Source organism: Sarcophilus harrisii, chromosome 1, assembly GCF_902635505.1.
Source record: "Sarcophilus harrisii chromosome 1, mSarHar1.11, whole genome shotgun sequence".
Taxonomy (NCBI): domain Eukaryota; kingdom Metazoa; phylum Chordata; class Mammalia; order Dasyuromorphia; family Dasyuridae; genus Sarcophilus; species Sarcophilus harrisii.
In genome coordinates this window covers 480,919,066-480,939,441 of record NC_045426.1, presented here as the reverse complement: position 1 = coordinate 480,939,441, position 20,376 = coordinate 480,919,066, and the positions used below count along the sequence as shown (strand labels likewise).

Below are 20,376 nucleotides of genomic sequence, written 5' to 3'. Positions count from 1 at the left end.
TAGAGGAATATATGTTTACAACTTAATTCTCAAATCTGCTTATTAACTAAATTAACTAACTAAAAAGTTATATTAACTAAAAAGTTATAATAACCCTAATGGCCCTTAAATAGAAGTTTGGAGATTACAAAAGTAGATTGAATTATTATTATTTTTAAACATTTAAACTTCTTCACTTCCAAAAGGAAAAATGAACCAATTTTTTCAGTTACACTCCTGACCAAAAAAAATTTTTTACTAGCAAAATGTGACTATCATTTCAGGTAGAGCTCATTCAAGTATGGTTTTTAGTTCTCTTCCAAAAATCCACTTATGTGTCAGATGTTTATTTCTACTGAAAATTTAATTCTATGAGTCAAAATAGATGAGAAAAGTCAATTTTTAATTTAGCTTTGTGAACTGCCCTGAAATTCAGACCATTACTTTTGCCCCAAATCTGTTATTATTACACATTCTTTGACTTTATTTCCTAAGTAGTTTATGATGAGCACTGATAAAGTGTCCACTGATTAAATTTGTTGTCTGACATATCACTGTCAGTGTTCACTAAAACAAACCAGATTTGTTTAATGGTCTGAAGCCCTATCAAATACTTCAATAGCTTTATTTAAGTAAACATGAAAAAAACAAAGTTATTTCGAGCTATATTCCTGAAATAATTACACAAATTGGATTCTGCTATGCTATATGTTGAATTATGACCAAGATAAGCAATTCTCTCCATGTTAGCTAATTAATTAGTTTTATTCTATCCAATGACATAAATTAAACTGTCACACGAGCCAGCAATTTTGAAAATGTATACACTGGTTTACAAAGGGTCCTGTGTGAAAGAATAAATGGATAGGCATATAATTAAATCCACTAAAGGAAGAAAATAATGTCAAAGCACACACCCTCCTGATGATGGGTTAGATAGCTTCTTCAAGTATGAACGATATCCAATTACACTGGGTTGACACAGTGGTCACCTGGAAATTTATGGAACCTGTGGCCATATCAGAATCATTGCATTTTGGAGCTGGAAGTGGTCTTAGAGATTAGAGTCCACCTCTGTCAAATCTTGCAGCCAGGCAGTTCAGAGATATTAGGCACAACCTGAGGCATAAACATTATGCACAGTAAAGAAGAAGGGTGATTGTTTTCCTTTTTAAAATGGTAGTATGTTAATAATATGAATATTTTAAAAACACATTAAAAATGGAAGTTTATCTTAAGAAAATTAAAAAATACTCACCAGATGTTAGGCTGCTTTTTAATACTTTCATAATAAAACAAAAAATTTATTTCATGAACACCTTCTTCATCTGGTCCACGTAACCACATAGGCAGCTGGACTGAAGCCCCAGGCATAAGAACAGAGTCAGGAAGGGGCACATGAATCACTTCTGGCTGATTTCCTATGCCACAGCCAAAGTCTATTGAGGAAGCTGATGATGTGAGGGCAGTAGATCCAGAGGTAGAATCTGCCACAACAGTCTTATAAGCACTACAGTTCTCAGAAGCTGAGGGACTCAGTGGTGTTAAAACAGCAGTATTACCACCAAAGGTAAAAAACTCTGGACGTTTAGAAACAACCTTCAATCCAGTAAGAGGACACTTGCTGACGTTGACAAATTCAACATATGCTTTTCTAATTTCCCCACAAAGAAGTCCGGTAGGAAAATTTATAAAGAACACCTGCATTGGGGGAGGAAAAAAAAATTATTATTTTGACAAATACTACATGAATTTTTCTACACTTGAGTCTCTACTTTTTAACAAAAACACATTTAGCAAGACATTTTTATAAATACTTCATTAATCATAATCAAAACATGTATAAGGAAACTGTCTTTGCAGGTAAATCAATTACAAAGTCATATCTACAGCTTATTTAGAATAGTTTGGCAATAAATCTCAAGAAAAATGGTAATTCCAACTATCTAATAATAGGCACAAACAGATTTTCTTGGGAAGAAAGGGATAATAAGAAGGAATACTACAATGGTGGTACCTAACCCAAACAGAAAAAAAAGCCACTAACCCATATATAAAGATCCATGTGGGTTGCATATTATCTCAGAAAACCAAATATTAATATTATCTATATCTTACTACATTTTTATTTAGTTTCTTAAATGTTTCCCACATGCCTTTTAATTTAGTTCAAGACTTCCTCCAGAGTGCAGTGGGCAGTATGCAGCCCATATATGGGCCATGTATCTTTTTGAAACTTAATAAATTACAACGAACATCTTGGCCTCTAGGGTGCAAGCACAGAGTTTCTACAATTGTTTGTAAAAACTAGTGATGTATTAACTCAACAATTTTCAATTTTTCATCCCATATAACACCTCAACTGGGAAAAAAAATACTTCAAATACTTATTTATACATTGGCAATATAAGAATAGTGGGTAAAATAATGTTTCTTTTGTTTTTAGTACAAGAGAAAGGAAAAGTGTGATTACACACACACACGAATTTCATAATGATCTAAAAGGGACTTTCAAAAGTTACACAACTGTTATAATGGTGAAAGGCAGAGCACCAACAAGGAAAACTAGCAAAGGAACAAAGGTAGAAGGAAAACAAAAGTTTTAGTAAAATTCCCCTGGAGGCTCATACTTATACTTGGATGGTTTCTGAAAACTACAGTGGAATTATTCCTGGAAATTTTAAAATTCTTTTATGTTTGGGACTGCACTGTGAGCATATAACTATGAAGAAATATATACGTGTAAGAAAAATCAAGAGAATGAATGTTAAACATACATATTAAGAATTTTTTTAGTTAAGGTATGGTCAACATTATCACAGAACCCATTAATGCAATAATTTAATGCAAACTATGAATCAAAAGCCATTCTGGAGATTTATAACCCTAAAGTTCCAGAATCCCCTTAGTGATTCATCCAATAATCTCATCACAAGATCAATTATAAGTAAAGTCATCAAGCTTCTTCCAAGAGAGCTGGTTCTCCTCATCAGTCTCCAAAAGAGATAAACCTTTCAATCAACCAACATTCAATTCAATAGCATGGGTGTTCTATCAACTGTACCAACTAAAATGGAAATGGCTCAAAATTTACTCAGAAATAAAGATACTTTGGCAAGCATTAAGAAAATTGATTGTTAGACAAAAGATGGAAGGATGAAATGAAAGGAGATGTGTGAGTAAATTATGGAATCATAATTTGAGGAGTTGTAAAAGGCTTCAGTGGTCAGCTACTCCAAAGGGAGAAAGGGGGAAAACAAGCATTTTTTAACTGCTTACTATATTCTAGGCACAGTTATCTCATTTGCTCTCTATAATGACAACATGAAGAAGGTACTATTATTTTTCTAAAGAGTGCCATCTCTTTTATAATTAAGGAAAGTGAGACAGGTTAATTGACTTGTCCATAATCTTGCGCTATTAAAAGTCTAAGGATGGATATGAGCCTAGATCTTTTGAACGCCAAGCCCAGTGTTCTATCAATTGTACCCCTAGCTGCCTCTTGCTGTCATCCTTTATTCTAGAGTTAGACCAAAATGACATCATTATGTCAGAGTCAAGCTAGTGTACCCAACTATGGCTGATCAGACCAATACGAGCACGGATACAAATAATCCATATAAACATTTGTGAGGGTTTCCGTAATTTTGTGCATCTTGCATTTCTTTTGAACTACTTCAGTTCTGCTTTGCCCAGATTGCACAGCACCTTCTCTGATGAGGGTATGCCATACTAGGTGGTCCTGTGTCAGTATCTCTCATGTCATACAATCAATTCTAAAGTTCTTAAAAGACCTTGGAAAGTGTTCTTGTGTTGTTTTTTCTGAGTTTGTGAGCACTTATCTTATGTGAGTTCTCCATAAAATAATCTTTTGGACAAGTATACATTTGGCGTTCAAACAATGTGGCCAGCCCAACAGAGTTGTGCTTTCTGCAGTAGAGTTAGAATACCTGGTAGTTTAGTTTGAAAAAGGACCTTAATATCTGTTACCTTATCCTGCCAGGTGATCTTCAGAATCTTACTAAGACAATTCAAATGGAAGCATGGCATGGTGCTGGCATGATGTCCAGTTTCGTAGGCATACAACAATGAGATCAGCACAACTGCTCTGCAGATCTTCAACTTGGTACTCAGTACCCACACTTTCCTTTAGAGCCTCCCAAACACTGAGCTAGCTCTGGAATTGAGTATCAATCTCATTATCAATGTGAACACTACTGCCAAGGTAAGAAAACTTATCCACAGCATTCAAAATTTCACTATTTGCTGTAACTGATGGTTCTACATATGGATTGTGTGGCTGTATGCTGGCTGATGGAGTACCTGTGTTTTCTTGGTGTTAATTTTTAAGTCAAAACTAACACAAATAGCTAAGAATTGATCCATACCCTGTTGCATCTAGTTTCAGAGGCTGCACTGAGTACACAATCATCTGCAAACAAAAAAGTCAGGCACCCACATTCCCTTGACTTTAGTTCTGGCTTGTATCCTTTTCAAGATGAAATTGGTGATGTAGCTGACTTTGATGCTATATTTGTTCTCATTGAAGGCATATGAAAACAAGGCGGAAAACAGCATGCAAACAAGCACCAAGTCTTGTTTCATTCCATGGGAATGCTGTTCAGAATCAGGGAAGCGTGTCACATGAAACTGACGTACTATACTGATGAATTTCTCTGGGCAACTGAATTTTGACATCACTTTCATAAGGCCTTGGTGAGATTTACCAATGTTGTATACAGACCTCTGTTCTGCTCTTGGAAGTTTTCCTGGCATTGCTGAGGAGCAGACCCCACATCAACTGTTCCTTGGCCTCTTCTGAAGCCACCCTGGCTCTCAGGTACATGACCTTCTTCCAGTTGTAGGATCAGCCTATTGAGGAGGACTCTGGAAAGAATCCTGCCAGCAATGACTAATAGATAGACTCCTTCCTCTGGCTTAGATTGTCACAGGAGAATCTATTCCCTTTACCTCTATAGAGATGGCCAATGAAGGTATACTTAAACTCCTGGGCATAACCAACTCTTGCCATATAATCCAGAAAATTTCAGTCAGCTATTGTATGATCAATGGAACCCCCACTTTGTAAATCTCAGTCACAACAGAATCAGCACCAAGTATTTTGCCATATAAAAATAGTCTAAAAGCATTCAAAAACCTCTTCTTCAGCTGGAACTTCAGCTAGAGAGTGATTGATTTCTACCTGAGATAGAAGGTCAATGGTTTCAATATTGATGACAAGACTGTTGAGAAAACTGTGGAAGTGTTCAGCCCTTATCCAATGTGGCTGGCTCCATTAGCACTGAGTAGCTGGGATGCACTAAACTCTTTGGCTCATAATTTACTTTCAGTACATCATAAAAGTGCTTTGGATTGTTACTATCAGAATAAAACTGAATTTCATCTGCGTTCCTACTGAGCCAAAAATCCTGCCTCTGTCTAAATTTCAATTGTTATCTTCTTAGAATTTCTCAATTAACTTGCTGATACACCTGTGGAGTTCTCATTTTTCATTTAGTGTCTTCTGAATTCCCATTATTTTTGTCAAAATATGTTCTGACCTAGATAAGCAAATGTAATGCTATACAACCACATCTCTGAAAGCTGCCCACTCTTTAACATACAGCTGCCTCTAATCCAATACACACAAAAGGAATGCATACTATAATACAACCAGCAAATGGTCATCCAATCTATACCTGAAGATAACCAAAGAGGGGTACCTATTTCTTCTTAAGGCAGTATATACCCCACTTTTGGACAGCTCTAATTGTAATAAAATTTTTCCTGTTATCATGCCTAAACTGACCTCTTTACAATTTCTACCCAGTGCTTCTGATTCCTTTACAGCCAAACAGAAGAAATGGGATCCCATTTACACATAACAGCCTTTTATATATGTAAGTGAACATGGGTAAGAATAGACATTTATGTGGCACTATTAAGTGTGAGGCTCTGTACTAAGTTCTTCATATAAATACCATCTCACTTGATCCTCACAATAATAGCCCTATGAAGTAGGTACTATTATCATTATTCTTATTTTACAATCGAGGAAACTGAGGTTATGAAATCAAGTGACTTATCTAAGATACGATGTGACTTAGCATTACACAGTAAGGCTGAATATGATTCCAGGCCTAGGCCTCTGTCTACTATACTACTGGCTAGCTGCCTTATAGCCCTAGCTTTCATATTCTCTACTTTCCTCCTTCCAAGCCCTTACATCTTCTCTTCTCCAGGCTAAATATGTTCAGTTCCTTCAAATGGTGCTCAGTAACATAGACTCAATGTCCTTCAGCATGACTGCTCTTTTCTAGACATTCTCCAGTTTATCAGAATCTTTCTTAAAATGTGGTGCCCAAAGATGACTAAAAACCATTACATTGAATTCCCAGTCCCTATATTTATGCACACCTGCATCTTTGATTTCCTTCACAAGCTAATTGTACAATAATTCAGAGTCTGATTCTTTTTGTACAGCAAAATAATGTTTTGGTCATGTATACTTATTGTGTATCTAAGTTATATTTTAATATATTTAACATCTACTGGTCATCCTGCCATTTAGGGGAGGGGGTGGGGGGGGTAAGAGGTGAAAAATTGGAACAAGAGGTTTGGCAATTGTTAATGCTGTAAAGTTACCCATGTATATATCCTGTAAATTAAAGGCTATTAAATAAAAAAATAAAAAAAAAAAAAAAATGTGGTGCCCAAAACTGCAAAGAATATTCTAGATGTCTGATGAGGGTAAAAGTACAGTTGCACAATCACCTCAACCTCCCTATTCCTAAAAGATATTCCTCTTAATATAGCCAAACATTATAATTTGTTTTGGCAACAAATCATACTGCTAATAGTAAGCTCCCAAATCTTTTCCCCAACCATCTTTTTCCTAATTAAAGTCTAACAATGTGTCTCACATTAAGGCCTGCAAAGATAATTTTTTTTTGGTACCCAAGTGTAAGACTTTACATTTATCTCTGCTAAATTTTTGCTTCTTAGATTCAACCTAATGTTCTATTCTGTCAAGATATTTTTGGATCCTGATTATCATACAATATGCCCTCTATTAGATACTCAAGTTTTGTGTCTGTCACCTGAAAAATTTTTGAGCATTCCACCTCTCCCTTTATCCAGAGGGCCTAATGTTCAATTAGCCAAAAGAACACAACTACTGAGGCAAAAATTCTTTATTTCATCAATTCTGCTAGGAAAATTTGCTGAAATTAGGCTTATTCCAAAATAAGCTCCAAATGGATATATCATCTAGATATAAAAAAGTTACATCATAAATAAATTAGACAAAGAAGAAATTACTTTTCGGATCTTTTAATGGGGATTTCATGATCAAAGAAATAATACAAAGGATCTCTCAGAAGTCTAAACAGCCAATTTAATCAGTGCAAAACTGAGTAAATAAAATTTAAAAGGTTTTGTGTATATACATTCAATATAGCTAAGATTAAAATGGAAACAGTTAACTGGGAAATATTCCCAGCAAGTTTCCCTGATAAAAGTCTCATTTCTAAGATATATAAGAAATTGATTTAGATGTGTAAGAACCATTTCCCACTTGATAAATGGTCAAAGGAGTTGAACAGCTACAGATAGCTCTCAAGCAAAGAAATTCAAACTATATACAATCATATAAAAAAGCTCTAAATCACTAATGGAGAAATGAAAATTAAACTAATTCTGAAGTTCCATATCACACCCATAAATCAGCAATGCTCACCAAAAAAAGAAGCCAAAATAAATATTGGAAGAACTAAGGGACAAAAGGCATGATAGTATACTAGCTGCAATTAGTCTAAACATTCCGGAAAACAATTTGGAAACATGACCAGAAAGTTCCTAAAATGTATTAGTCCTTTAATCCAAGAAAACCAATGCTATGCTTATATCCCAAATGGGTTAAATAGAAAAGAAAATGTCCTATACATATTATTTATAAACAGCTCTTTTTGCAATGGCAAAAAAAAAAAAAAAAACTGGACACTAAAGGAGTGCCCACCAATTTGAGAATGGCTGAACAAATTATGGTATATGTATATAACAAAATATTATTATGCTGTTAAGAAATGGGGAAAAAATGTTTTCAAAGAGACCTGGAATGATTTTTACGAACTGATATAGTATAAAGTGAGCAGAACCAGAAGAAAAATTTATGCTAGAGTACATCAATACTATAAAAGTAAATTTGTTCAATGCAATGACTGTAGAGGACTGAAAAGAATGCTGCCTACTTCATGAAGGAGAGATGATAATCTAACAAGCAGAATTATAAATGCCTTTTGGACATGGCAAAAGCAAGAATTTATTTTGTTACTTATAAACCTTGAATTCTGTATCTCTTCTTTCTTTCAATTTTTCTTTTCAGTGACTAGGGAAAGGCAAGAGAGAGGGAAAATGCTTAATAATGGGGGAGGAGAAGAGAGAAAGAAGGCAAGAAAATCACAAGTGAGACAATTTTTAAAATTATATACTGAATTTATCACAAATTTAAAAGAGAAACTATATGTAACAGATCTGCAATTTTAAGTACAAGCATTTTTGTTGTTATACTAAGTATATGGAAATGCCCACTTTATTTGGTGTTTATTAAGTTTAGAATACAAAATAAATTAAATGCTTTAAAAAGTTGGTGATCACAGTGTCACATACAGATTGTTTCCTGTCCTAAGGAACTGTCTGGTTAACACTGAGCCATTAGCTATTTTTTGAGCCCATCTATCCAGTACTTCAATGACTTAACTGTATCTTTATCTAATCTGTATCTTTCTCCAAAATACATGGCCTATTTTATTAAAAAGCTTTTCTAAAATCTAAGTAAACTATACCACAACATTTCATTCATCTTCTCTTTTAGTAATCTTGTCAAAAAAAAGTAAATAAGTTATTCTGGCATTCTATGTTCTGGACTAAGTCATCCTGGTCCTTTGTAATCACCACTTTCTCAATGTTTGCCAAGCATCTCTTTAATTATCAGTTCAAAAATTTACCCAGATACTGATGTCAAACTCCTTGATCTAGAGTGGGAAGTATTTATCTTCTCTTTCTTGAAAACCAAGACAATATTTGCCCTTCTCCAACCTTGTGATCTCTCTCTCATTTTCCATAATCTTTCAAATGTGACTGCAAGTTACCCCACAATCCTATCTTCCAGATCTTTCAGAATCCAGGATATATTACTTTGTTATTCATCTGGGTCAAATGACTTAAATCCATTATAAGCAGCTAGGTGCTCATTTCCATTCCCTCCCTTATATTTGTCATCAATTCCCTATTCGTCATTTTTGTGTTGTCATGTCTGGTACAAGATTTGTTCTATAGGGCAAAAAAACCCAAGCAAAATGGATAAATGAACAGCTCAGTATTCTCTCTGTTATCAGAAAAGTAAATTAAAGAAATGCTACTTTTTAAATACTAACAACTATATCATCTTTATTCCTAAGTAATTCATTTCAAAATATTCTAGAGGCTTTTCAGTAACATCATTACAGATGGAAGAGGTGTTTTAAGTAACTACTTCTATCCTTTCTCCCTCTTTTACTTTTTCTGTCTCCCCCTTCCCTCCTTCCCTCTTTCCTTCCTTCCAATAGGAAGTTAGCCCATCCTGCCCATATTGGAAAGGCAAGTGTAATTGTTTTGACCTTTTTCATTTCTGACCTGACCTGGTTCTCTCCCCCTAGCCAATCTGTTCCTGAGAAGCTTCTTTCTCATATTAATGCAATATTTAGAGTGGGTATCCAATAAACATTTCTTTCCAGGGGCAGCCCAATGCAGTTAGAAATTCCTAAGCTTAAGAAATCTCTCAGCCTTCCTAGAAGCTGGGAACCCACATGTGTTCCCAAGCCCAAATTCCTTTCCCAATTTTCAAATCTCACATATTAAGATTTGATGAATAGGACTTTTTTAACCTAACACATTGCTTTTTCATACATGGTCTAGTTTGACGATTTCATTGGTATTAAGAATTTTCTGATGCGGATGCACTTTCCACAGATACAAATGTCTGCACTGTTTTCTATAAAGATGAGTGACAGAGAAATTATATAACTTGCTTTTATACTCAGGACTTTTTGATGTTGCACCAGTGTTATCTTCCTTAGGCTCCTCATCATGTTTATAATAAATTTTAATCCTTATTCCACCTGTAATATTATCTTTATGTCCTGAATATGAATATGAATGAGTATGAAAATAGAACAACTTCACTCTATTTTTGTATCCTTTATCTAGACTTGGATAGCTTTATAATTTTTACAATGTAAAATAATTAGAAACATATATAGTAGCTCAGATACAGATGCAATATATATTTCATATGAATTTTGTTGTCCTTCATTATAATCAAGATCTGACCTTTATGACCACTGAATCAATGACTTTTAAAGTTTTTATATATTTTCATATCTCTTACCAAAGTTGTGAGACCAAGTCCTTTTTTTCAGACAAATTCCATGATTATAAAATTATAATTTCATATTTTCTTAACCTTAATCTGTTCCCCCCCCCCCCCTTCTTTGGGATATTAAATGTACAAAGCTTTATTAGACTGTCTTAGTTTGTTTCTACTAGCTTGGCATTTCATTACAATAACTTAATGATCACTGCAAACTTGGAGAGTTTACTGTGTAGTCACTGTCTAGGATCACTTAACAATAACAAATAAGATCAATATGTATATTAATCTCTGGGGGAACAAACCCCATCAGACATGCCATTTGAGCTTTCATTATTTTGAAATAGGGACAGGTTATTCCTGTCCATTGGCACTGAAAACTCCTCCCCTCTATTTCCCACAGATATAACACAACTTTCAGTTTTAGGAATTTCTCTTCTACTATCAGTATTATCTGGATGACTAAAATTTAGTAAGACATGAGAAATTTTTAAAAATCCATCTTCTTAATAGATATAAAATTTAAAATTAAATACACAAAAGAATATTTTCCTATACCCTGTATCTTCCAAGCTTTGAAAATTTTTCAAAGTTTGTTAATGTTCCTAATAAGGAAACTATAAAGAGTATGCTAAAAATTTTAAATATCCAAACTAAAATGGAGATGAAAAGATCAACATTATATCTATCAAAGGAATTAGAGTAGTGATAGACACTGGGAGGCATTAGCAGAACATATTTGTTTCTAGTACAAAAATCACTTTCATTTTTACTAGTATTTCCATATTTTAGATTGCTTTCTAATTGTTACAGCTTTTTGATCCCTATTAAGCTTTCACTGCCAAAAAACAGCTGTTTTCTCGATTACAAGTTAAAGGGAAAATGTAGAAAAAATATGTCCTTTCCTTATAATCAGGGCAACATTCCAGAAAAAACATGGACCTGAAAACCAGGAAAACCTAGTTTCAAGTCTTGCCTCTGACATATACCAGGTATATGACTATGGACGATTCACTTAAAGTTTTAATGCTTTAGGCATCACTTTAAAACTACAAGTTGAAAAGTTGCCAATCTGCATTAGCAAAGAATTTCCTAATTTAGGCATTCTCTTTGAAATCAAAGGTATACTGCATTTTTGATTTCCTTCACAAGCTAATTGTACAATATTTCAGAGTCTGATTCTTTTTGTACAGCAAAATAACAGTTGGATCATGTATTAAAAAAAAAAAAGAAATCAAAGGTATAATCCCAATTTCTATATTATATATATATATATATCAGGCACAACTTAACATGGCTAACTTGCCAGAATAATAAATCACAATACAGTATATAATTTCTTAAAATATTTTATACCCTAACAAGGAATCAATTAGGACTAGATCTGTGATCTCATTTACATAAGGAACTCCCAAGTAAGGAAATAAATTCCTTAGATAGGAATTATAGATAAAAATTTTAGAATTCTTTTCTATATCAGGGACACTTACTTTTATATAAGGTATTTTTCACAAATTCTCCATGAATTCGAGCCTTCACAGTTAAAAATAAAAACAATTGATAAATGGCATTTAAAAGCAAAATTATTAAAGTTTAGAAGATTAAGTTGTTCACAGTATTCCAGTTTCAATCCTTATGTTATGTAAAACATGAAAACTATATGCAGCTAGCCTATAAAATTCTGTCTTATATATAATAAAAGTAAAGCTCCACTCATCTAAAAACAGAATTCATCCACTCACTGAAAGATACATTAGTCATATCTACAAACTAAGATGAAAAACTTACAAATTGTAAAAGGAATGGATGGATATAAGGATCAAAACCAGAGAAACCTAACGAATCAGTGGGAAGGCTAAAAGAAAAATACTGTACACTGTTTATCGATTTTTTTAACCAACCTGGAAATTTTCAACTCATACTTATCTGTCTCAAAGAGATGATATACTTGATAGGAAAATCAGTAGTGCACCATTACTCATATATTCAACTTCAAATGCAACATTTTGGATCCCAGATATGAGTAGGATCATTTGTGTAGGTATTTTAACATATTAAACTTTTGTAAGTTGTAATATTTTAATATGCATTTTTGATTAATCCATACCTCCAATAATGGCATTTCCTCAGTGATAATGGGATCTAAACGGCGATCAGGACCATATTTAATAGATGTTTTTTCTTCTTTTGTATTATTAAGTCGAGGACCTTGAATTTCTAAATCCTGCCGCCCTCTTACTGACATTATGCTAGCAGGATGCTTTCCTGGGAAAAAAAAAAAACAACACTCTGAAAACAAAGAGGATAGATTAGTTGGCATTCATTTAGTATATTTTTAAGCTACAATTACCAATAATAGTATGCTGCTTAATTGTCTTATACCCCTTCATGGGGATTGGGGGGAGGGGAAGAATGGAAGAGAACTGGTCTTTAGAAAAGTCAAATACAGTTTTATAAACTATATTTTTCTCAAAGGGATATAATATTCAAAACAAATATGAAACAAAGAAAAAGAACATTGAGGGAAACAAATTTTAAAGATTATTTCACAACTGCTCTACAATTACTTTTGATAGCTATGGAGCTAGAAGGGAAGTCAGCAGTCATATAGTTGAACTGCCCTCATTTTTACAAATGAGAAAAATGAGGCTCAGAAGTTCCAAACATAAATCCATGTATCAGAACAGGAATTTGAACTCTCATCCTGTGATTCCATAAAGCTTATAATGAAAAGCCCTCTGATAACCACATATTTAAATCATACTTAAGCAGAAAAAAAAGTATCTTTGCAAAGCATATTAATATATAGTATATACAACAATATGGAAATATGTCTTTATTTTTTCTGATTGTTAGTCTTTAAATATATCCTTATTGTGAAGAGGATTTCAAAGAAAGAGGTGAAGACTACTTTCAGATTCCCTACAAGCAAAACCTTCTATCAAAATTATGTATGAGGGAAATGGGTACAATCAAAATTATGAAATCACATTTGGAGTAAAAATCCATTCTGCTAAAATAAAATGTAAATTACATGAAACTGCAAGAAGATAGAAGCATGATAACATAAGATAGGGGAGCTCAGAATCCCCACTAACCCCACAGTAAAGTTCATTACTTGAGAAGTGACAATATTAAAACAAAGCAAGGAAAAAAAAAAAAAAGCTTTAAAGTCTTCCATATAGTCCAAGTTTGCACAAAAAAGAGCTTCAGAATCTGATGGAAGAACTGAACAAAGACAAACCAGTTTAGGTGGAAGGCAACATTTCAGGGATCCCAAAAAAAGAAGACATGGCTAGAAAAACCTTTGGGCAGCCACATTCAAGGCATAGAAGGGAGAGAAAGACTAAGTAGAGCCCAGGCAGAACAGCTGAGAGGCCCAGGTTCAGGCAGTCCATACCCGAGGATAAGGGGGTAAAAGGGTGGTAAGGAAGCATTCAAGAAGTAAAACCATCTGGGGTCTTATATCAATAACATCAGAGAAAGTGTCAGGAATGGGGGCAGGGTGAGAAGGCATAATCAGGCTCACAGAAATGACAGAACTAAGTTGAGCTGAGAAATATACTAGAAGGAAATTGGTAAGCTAAGTCACCAGAAAAACTTAAACCTCAAAACAGGAATTCCTAAAGATCAAGTCTAGTCATCTTTGCTATTTTATGCAAGATCAGAGGAGGAGGAGAAAGAGATGACATTGATGAACAAACAAGAGATAAATGATGCAATGTTAAGTAAATAACAGCTAAGGAGGTAAAAATGGCAAATAAAATTATCACTTAGAACATACAATGGTAAAGCTTATTGAATAACTGAAATGCCTGAAAATTAGAATGGGCCAAAGAGAAAACAATGACTCCATGAAACAAGAGGACATATTAAAATAAAACTAAAAAGACTGGGGAGATAGTAGGGGAGGAAAAACAGGTCAAGAAGATATAATATAAGCATCATTGGACAACTGAAATCACAACTCCTCCCTCCAAATAAAGGAATTTGGATACCACATTTCAAAAATTAACAAACAAAAAATTCCCATATGTATTGGAAACAAAGTGAAAGGTAAAAATAGAATCCATTTTTCACCTCCTGAAACTACAAGAGGGGGAAAAAAAGATCCCAGAAACATCAAGAACTATCTAGAATATACACTCTGGATCACAATAAACTAACACCTGACCTTTAGAAGAACTTAAAATATGATAATGCTACAGCAAACAAAATTTTATAATTAAGAATAACTTATCTAGCAAAATTTAGGATAATCTAATTAGGGGAAAAGCAACAAGAAACAAGGTAAAAATCTATAATGCTTCAAGTGAACTCAAAAAAACAGGGATAGCAAATTATTATATTGGGGAAATCAATAATAAAAATAGTACTAAAAAAGAAGTAGATAAGAAAACTCTATTATATATAAAAGCATCATACATGGTAAATCAGTATCGATATATATTCATCAAACAGTACCACATGTAAAAAAAAAAAAGGAAAAATAATCAAATTATTTAGAGAAATATGTAACAAAACATAAATAAGGACCTTTAGAACTTTGCAAAAGTTAGAAATAATATTTCACTGATAATGAATGGGAACATAAAAGTATCTATACATTTCTTAGCTATAAGTCATCTCTATAAAAATTGACTTTTAAAAACTCTAAGCATACCCTTTAATTACAATGGAATAAACATTGAAAAAAGGATTAAAAAGAAATTGGAGACTAAATAATTGAACCTCAAGAATCAGCACAGTCCAGGACAGAAAGTTTCCTAACAAACTATCAATAAGCCCCACCTCAGCAAATCAGCTGGAGATCCTGAGCACCAATGTGGTAGAGTGGGCAAACATTTACACCAGGTCTCCTATGTGCTTTAGCATAGCCAAGAGAACCAGAAGACTCCAGCTCTAGGAACTAAAAATTGCTTTGGTGTGGCCCTAAGTGAATAGGCACCACACCAATGAGTGCCAGCCTGGCAGGACTCACAAAGCTAATAAAAAGGTTGTGACTGCAAAGACAAGTAGAAATTAACAACGTTTATTTTGAAGCTAAATTACATGCCCCAAAACGTATGAAATCACGTATTAAGGCAAGAACAGTAAAAACTGATGTTAGCAAGAAGAATAACCATGATGAAATGAAATCAGATAGTTTGAAATACTGAAGAACAATCACTTCTAGAACTATTTGCTCCTTTATACTGGATGTTTTATTTTTCTTAAAAAGAGTAAATCATAAAAAGTTTTAAATCTCAATCAGAATTGACCAAATTTGATTTGACAATAATGGAAATGCTCAATAAGGTCCAGTAGAAATTACCTGTAGTTGATAATATAAAAGAAAAGCAGATAAAGATTAATGAGAATTCTGAAGAGATACATTAAATCTAACAGAAAGGAGGAAAAAAAAAATGAGATGATGTGTCTTTAAAAAAAAAAAAGAAATCAAGCCTAAAAAAGATTGGAATATACTAAAATTCAGTTGTAAAATTTACTATTTTCCTTGGGATAACATTTTATTACCTGCATGACATCCAGGAATAGAGCCAATGCCGTCTAGCCCTATCGAACTTTGTATAGTGCCAAGATTATAAACAACTCCCAGAATGTGAAGTTCCCCTATATGATGGGGAAAGAGCTTTAGCCTTGCCTGTGGAGATATGTCAAGTTATTACTATCATCATCATCATCATCATCATCATGATTATCATCATCATTATTGTTTGTAATGTTCCTAAATTTCTTAATGTTCTTAAAATTTCTCAGTTAAAATAACCAAACAAATATGTAATCATGCTGCAAATATACAAGGCCAGCCAGTTTAATTTTAAGAAGAGCAAAAAGGAATACAAATTCTAAGACCAAAGAATTTTTACTACAGAAAAACATAATTTTATTGGCTTAGCAATAATGCAATGAGGAATAATAGTAAGAAGAAATGCATAAATAAGGAAAATATAATACAGGATATAAGCTAGCCATCTAAAATAATTAAAACTAGTCGGTTCAAATTATTTTTATATCCAGTTTTACTTTCTATATTTTCTATATTTTTTATTTTACACTAAATGTAAAATGCTAGAAAACAATGTGACAAATACTTACCATTTTTGTTTCCTCACTATTAATTAAGAATTCTGATATAACTTCTGTTCCAATCATTTCATTTCCACAAGTTATCTAAAAAACAATCAATATTTATGTTCTAATGACATTTTATTTTTCCCAACTTTATATAAAAACAATTTTTAACATTCCCATTTTAAAATAGTGAACTTCAAATTCTCTGTCCTTCCCTTCCTTCTCTCTGCCTGAGACAGTAAGCAATTTGATATAGGTTATATATGTATGATCAAGTAGAACATATTTCCATATCGATTACATTGTGGAAGAAAACAGACCCCTCCATACCCTCACTCCTCATCTCCCCAAATTATATTTCAATCTGCACTCAGACACCATCAATTCTTTCTCTGGAAGTAAATAGTGTTTTTTAATAAGTCTTTCAGATTTTCTTGGTTCTCTGTATTGCTAAGAATAGCCAAGTCATTCACAATTGATCTGCATAATGTTGTTCCTGTGTATAATGTTCTCCTGGTTCTGCTCAGTTTACTTTGCATCAGTTCATGTTTTTCCAGGCTTTTCTGAAATCATCCTGCTCCTAACTTCTTATATCATAAAAATATTTCACCACAATCATATATCGCAACTTGTTCAGTCATTTCCAATTAATGGGCATCTATTCAATTTCTAATTCTTTGGCACCACAAAATGAGTTGCTATAAATACTTTTTGTACAAATAAGTCCTTACCCTTTAACTGTACCCCTTTAAAATATCTTTGGAATATTGGGATATTTCTGGGTATGCAGAGCTTGATAGTTCTTTGGGCCTAAATCCAAATGCTGTCCAGAATGACAATCATATTTAATAAAAAATATTTTGATGAAACAAAATATCACATGTACATTAAGATACTGACACTGTCAAACTTGCCTTCTGAGTCTCTCAGAATGTGGTCAGTGTGTGACAAGAATATGTGGGGGGGAGGGAAGAGAAGGGGAGAAAAGAGAGAGAAAGAGGCTCCCAGAATGAACATAAAATCCTTTGGGGCACTTTTTAAAGCCCTTCATAACCCAGCCTCTGTATCTTCCCAATCTTCTTTATACTTTATACTTCCCCAACCACCCAGCTCCAACTCCTGCTACCATGTAGTCTAAGATACAATGGCCTTCTTGCTATTTCTTGAACAAGACACTCCATCTCCTGATTCAAGTTTTTTTAACTGGCTGGTCCGTGTGTCTGGGACCCTCACCATCTTTGCTTACTAATTTTCTAGGTGTCCTTCAACTCCTAGCTAAAATCCCAGGAAGCCATTACTAATTGCCCCTAATGTGAAATGATTTATATCTTGTTTGTATATAATTGTTTACCTGGAGTCTCTCCCACTGGACAGCAAGTTTTCTGAGAACAGGAACTGTCTTTTACCTTTCTTTGTATTCTCAAGTGTTTAGTATAGTGTATGATGCTTATTATATGCTAATTAAGAATTAATAATTTCACATACATAAAAAATCTACTAAATTAAATTCATCTACTAAAAAACACCAATATATTTATTTCAACTATTTTTATAGAAAAACTTCAAAATATTTAGTAATTCACAGACATTTAAACAGAATTACATAGAAAATAATTCAACCTTTTCTTGAACACTGGCAGGATTGCAAAAGTGAGCTATTTTTTAGCTTGAAACTAATTTCTAATAGTACATTAATTTAATATAGCTACGTTTGGAATAGAGTGAAATTTTGCATTTGAAAGACTAGTTAACAAAAGAATTTAAGTAAATCATTTAGATCTGAATGACTAACCACTGTAACAATACCTTCCTCAAAAATATATTTGAAGTATACCTACATGGCACAATGGATATAAAACTGAATCTAGAGTCAAGAGGCCTCATCTTCCTGAGTTCAAGTTTGGCCTCAAACACTTACTAGTTCTGTGACCCTTACTAGTTCTGTGATTTAACCTTATTTGTCTCAATTCATTATCTTTAAAAATGAGCAAGAGAAAGATATGGTAAACCAGTGCAGTATCTTTATCAAGAAAATCCCAAATTCATAAAGAATCAGACACAACTGAAAAAAGACCCAAAACAACAACATATTTTAAGTACATCCTTTAAGAACAAGTATGTATCATATTCAATAAGCAATCCAAAGTTTGAATATTATAAGACTAACTAATAAATTATAATTGTGGAAACATTCACTGCAAATACCTTTTAATAACTTACTAGTTCTTTTGTTTCTTCATTATCCTTTGAATTTGAACCTTTAGGTTGAAATTTCCAAAGCAAAGATAATTCCGTCAACAAAAGCGGAACCTTCAAGGGGTTTCTAAAAGCCACTTCCACAGTTATTGGCTCTATTAAAGAAAAACCAATTTTGAAGAACATTTTACAAACAGTGAATAGTTTGCTAACCTGATTTGGTTCGATTCTTTACTATTAAAATAAATCTATTAACTTTACCCCCAAAACTGCTAGTTTCCCAATCCCACATGGGTGTGAGAGAGAGAGAAAGAAAGAGAAAGAGAGAGAGACAGAGAGACAGAGAGAGACACAGACTTGTTAACAGAAGGTTAAAAAAAATTTCAAAACTCACCTTCTACAACTGCAAGTGGAAATCTTGAATTGTCTGTATAGCTGTTCAGACAGTACTGTGTTGGATGGAAATTTGATGGAATTATTCCTTTGTTAATTACAGCTACAACTTGCTCTTCAAGTTCCCTCCACTGCTGAGAAGATTCAGAATCATATTCCTGATCAAGACTTATATGAGTAGCTGCTTGTTTTTCACCTTAAAAAAAAAAAAAAAAAAAAAAGACCCCAAATTAAACATATTGAATATGACTACTCTAAACAAATGAATGTTGACTGATGCTGATGTGATTTTGTTTTTAAAAACTTTTAATCATTTTATGAGTTTTTTAAATGACTTTAACATGTTTATACAGGAAAATTAGGGAAAACCTAAGAAAGTGAGATTTGGTTCAAAGTGTTTATAATCAGATTGTATCTATGATCTAATATAATAATAATAATAATTTTACTTACCTTCTGCTGGTCGTCTGTCATGGCCAAAGAAAACCCGTGTTGCTAAGCTGTTGATGTATGGTAAAGGAAGCTGTGGTAAAGGTCCATCTGGAGATAACTGACTTACATTCTAGAAGAAGGAGAAATTTTAAAAGGGGAAAAGAACAACTTTTAAGAAAACTTTTAAGAAATTTAAGATACACTATTTTGGAAATATAAAGAAAAGCTATACATTAAAAAGGGATATTAAGATAAATCTGCCATTCAGATCTTATACTAAGTCTCACTGTGTGAAAGCCAACACAAGGTTCTTAATATGAACCGAATGTAATTTCTGGCAGATACTTACTAAGCTGGAAAAACTTTGATTGAAGATCAAAAAAAAAAAAAAAAAAAGTTGTGTTATCTGAAGGTTACCTTGTCTTAAGTTTAATATGGCTTAAAATCAGAAAGCTGCTTAAGAGATAATGAGTCTTTTGAACAATATCACACCATTAAACTAAAACACTAAGAAGATTCAAAGTGTATTAGTACACAGAGGCCTGTATAAATGAAAGCATGCACTATTTATACAATTATTAATTTCATTTGTCATACTTTCAAAAACTGATAACTCAAGCATGACAATAAATTATAACTTTCTTACCAATTAACATCAGCATAATTGTTGCATTTTACAAATATTTGTCAGTTATTCTATAACTCATCACAAAGCAGAGTATAAGAAAAAACTAATGGTTACATTTTTCTAACCATCTACCTTCCCTCACTTTCGAGTAATAGTGTTATTAAGGGAGAAAAGGAGTGAGTAAAGAAAGAAGGAAAGGTAAGTAGGTGCTCAAGAGCAAGGTAGGAGAAGTTATGATAGTTAGCTATGTTCATCAGAAAAACTA

The 20,376-nt window shown here is 33.1% G+C and overlaps 1 protein-coding gene across 2 annotated transcripts in view; it reads right to left on the bottom strand.

Annotated features, from left to right (window-relative positions):
* TRAPPC8 (trafficking protein particle complex 8) overlaps nucleotides 1–20,376 on the bottom strand; it is a 121,688-nt gene that overhangs the window by 36,232 nt on the left and 65,080 nt on the right. For both annotated transcript variants that reach the window (XM_031946480.1, XM_031946481.1), the window contains 7 exons: nucleotides 19,505–19,613; nucleotides 19,053–19,247; nucleotides 18,683–18,813; nucleotides 16,487–16,561; nucleotides 15,905–16,031; nucleotides 12,495–12,652; nucleotides 1,238–1,680 (listed from right to left, as the gene is read on the bottom strand). In XM_031946480.1, coding sequence (XP_031802340.1) covers nucleotides 1,238–1,680; nucleotides 12,495–12,652; nucleotides 15,905–16,031; nucleotides 16,487–16,561; nucleotides 18,683–18,813; nucleotides 19,053–19,247; nucleotides 19,505–19,613 — 1,238 coding nt within the window. The remainder of the gene's footprint in view (nucleotides 1–1,237; nucleotides 1,681–12,494; nucleotides 12,653–15,904; nucleotides 16,032–16,486; nucleotides 16,562–18,682; nucleotides 18,814–19,052; nucleotides 19,248–19,504; nucleotides 19,614–20,376) is intronic.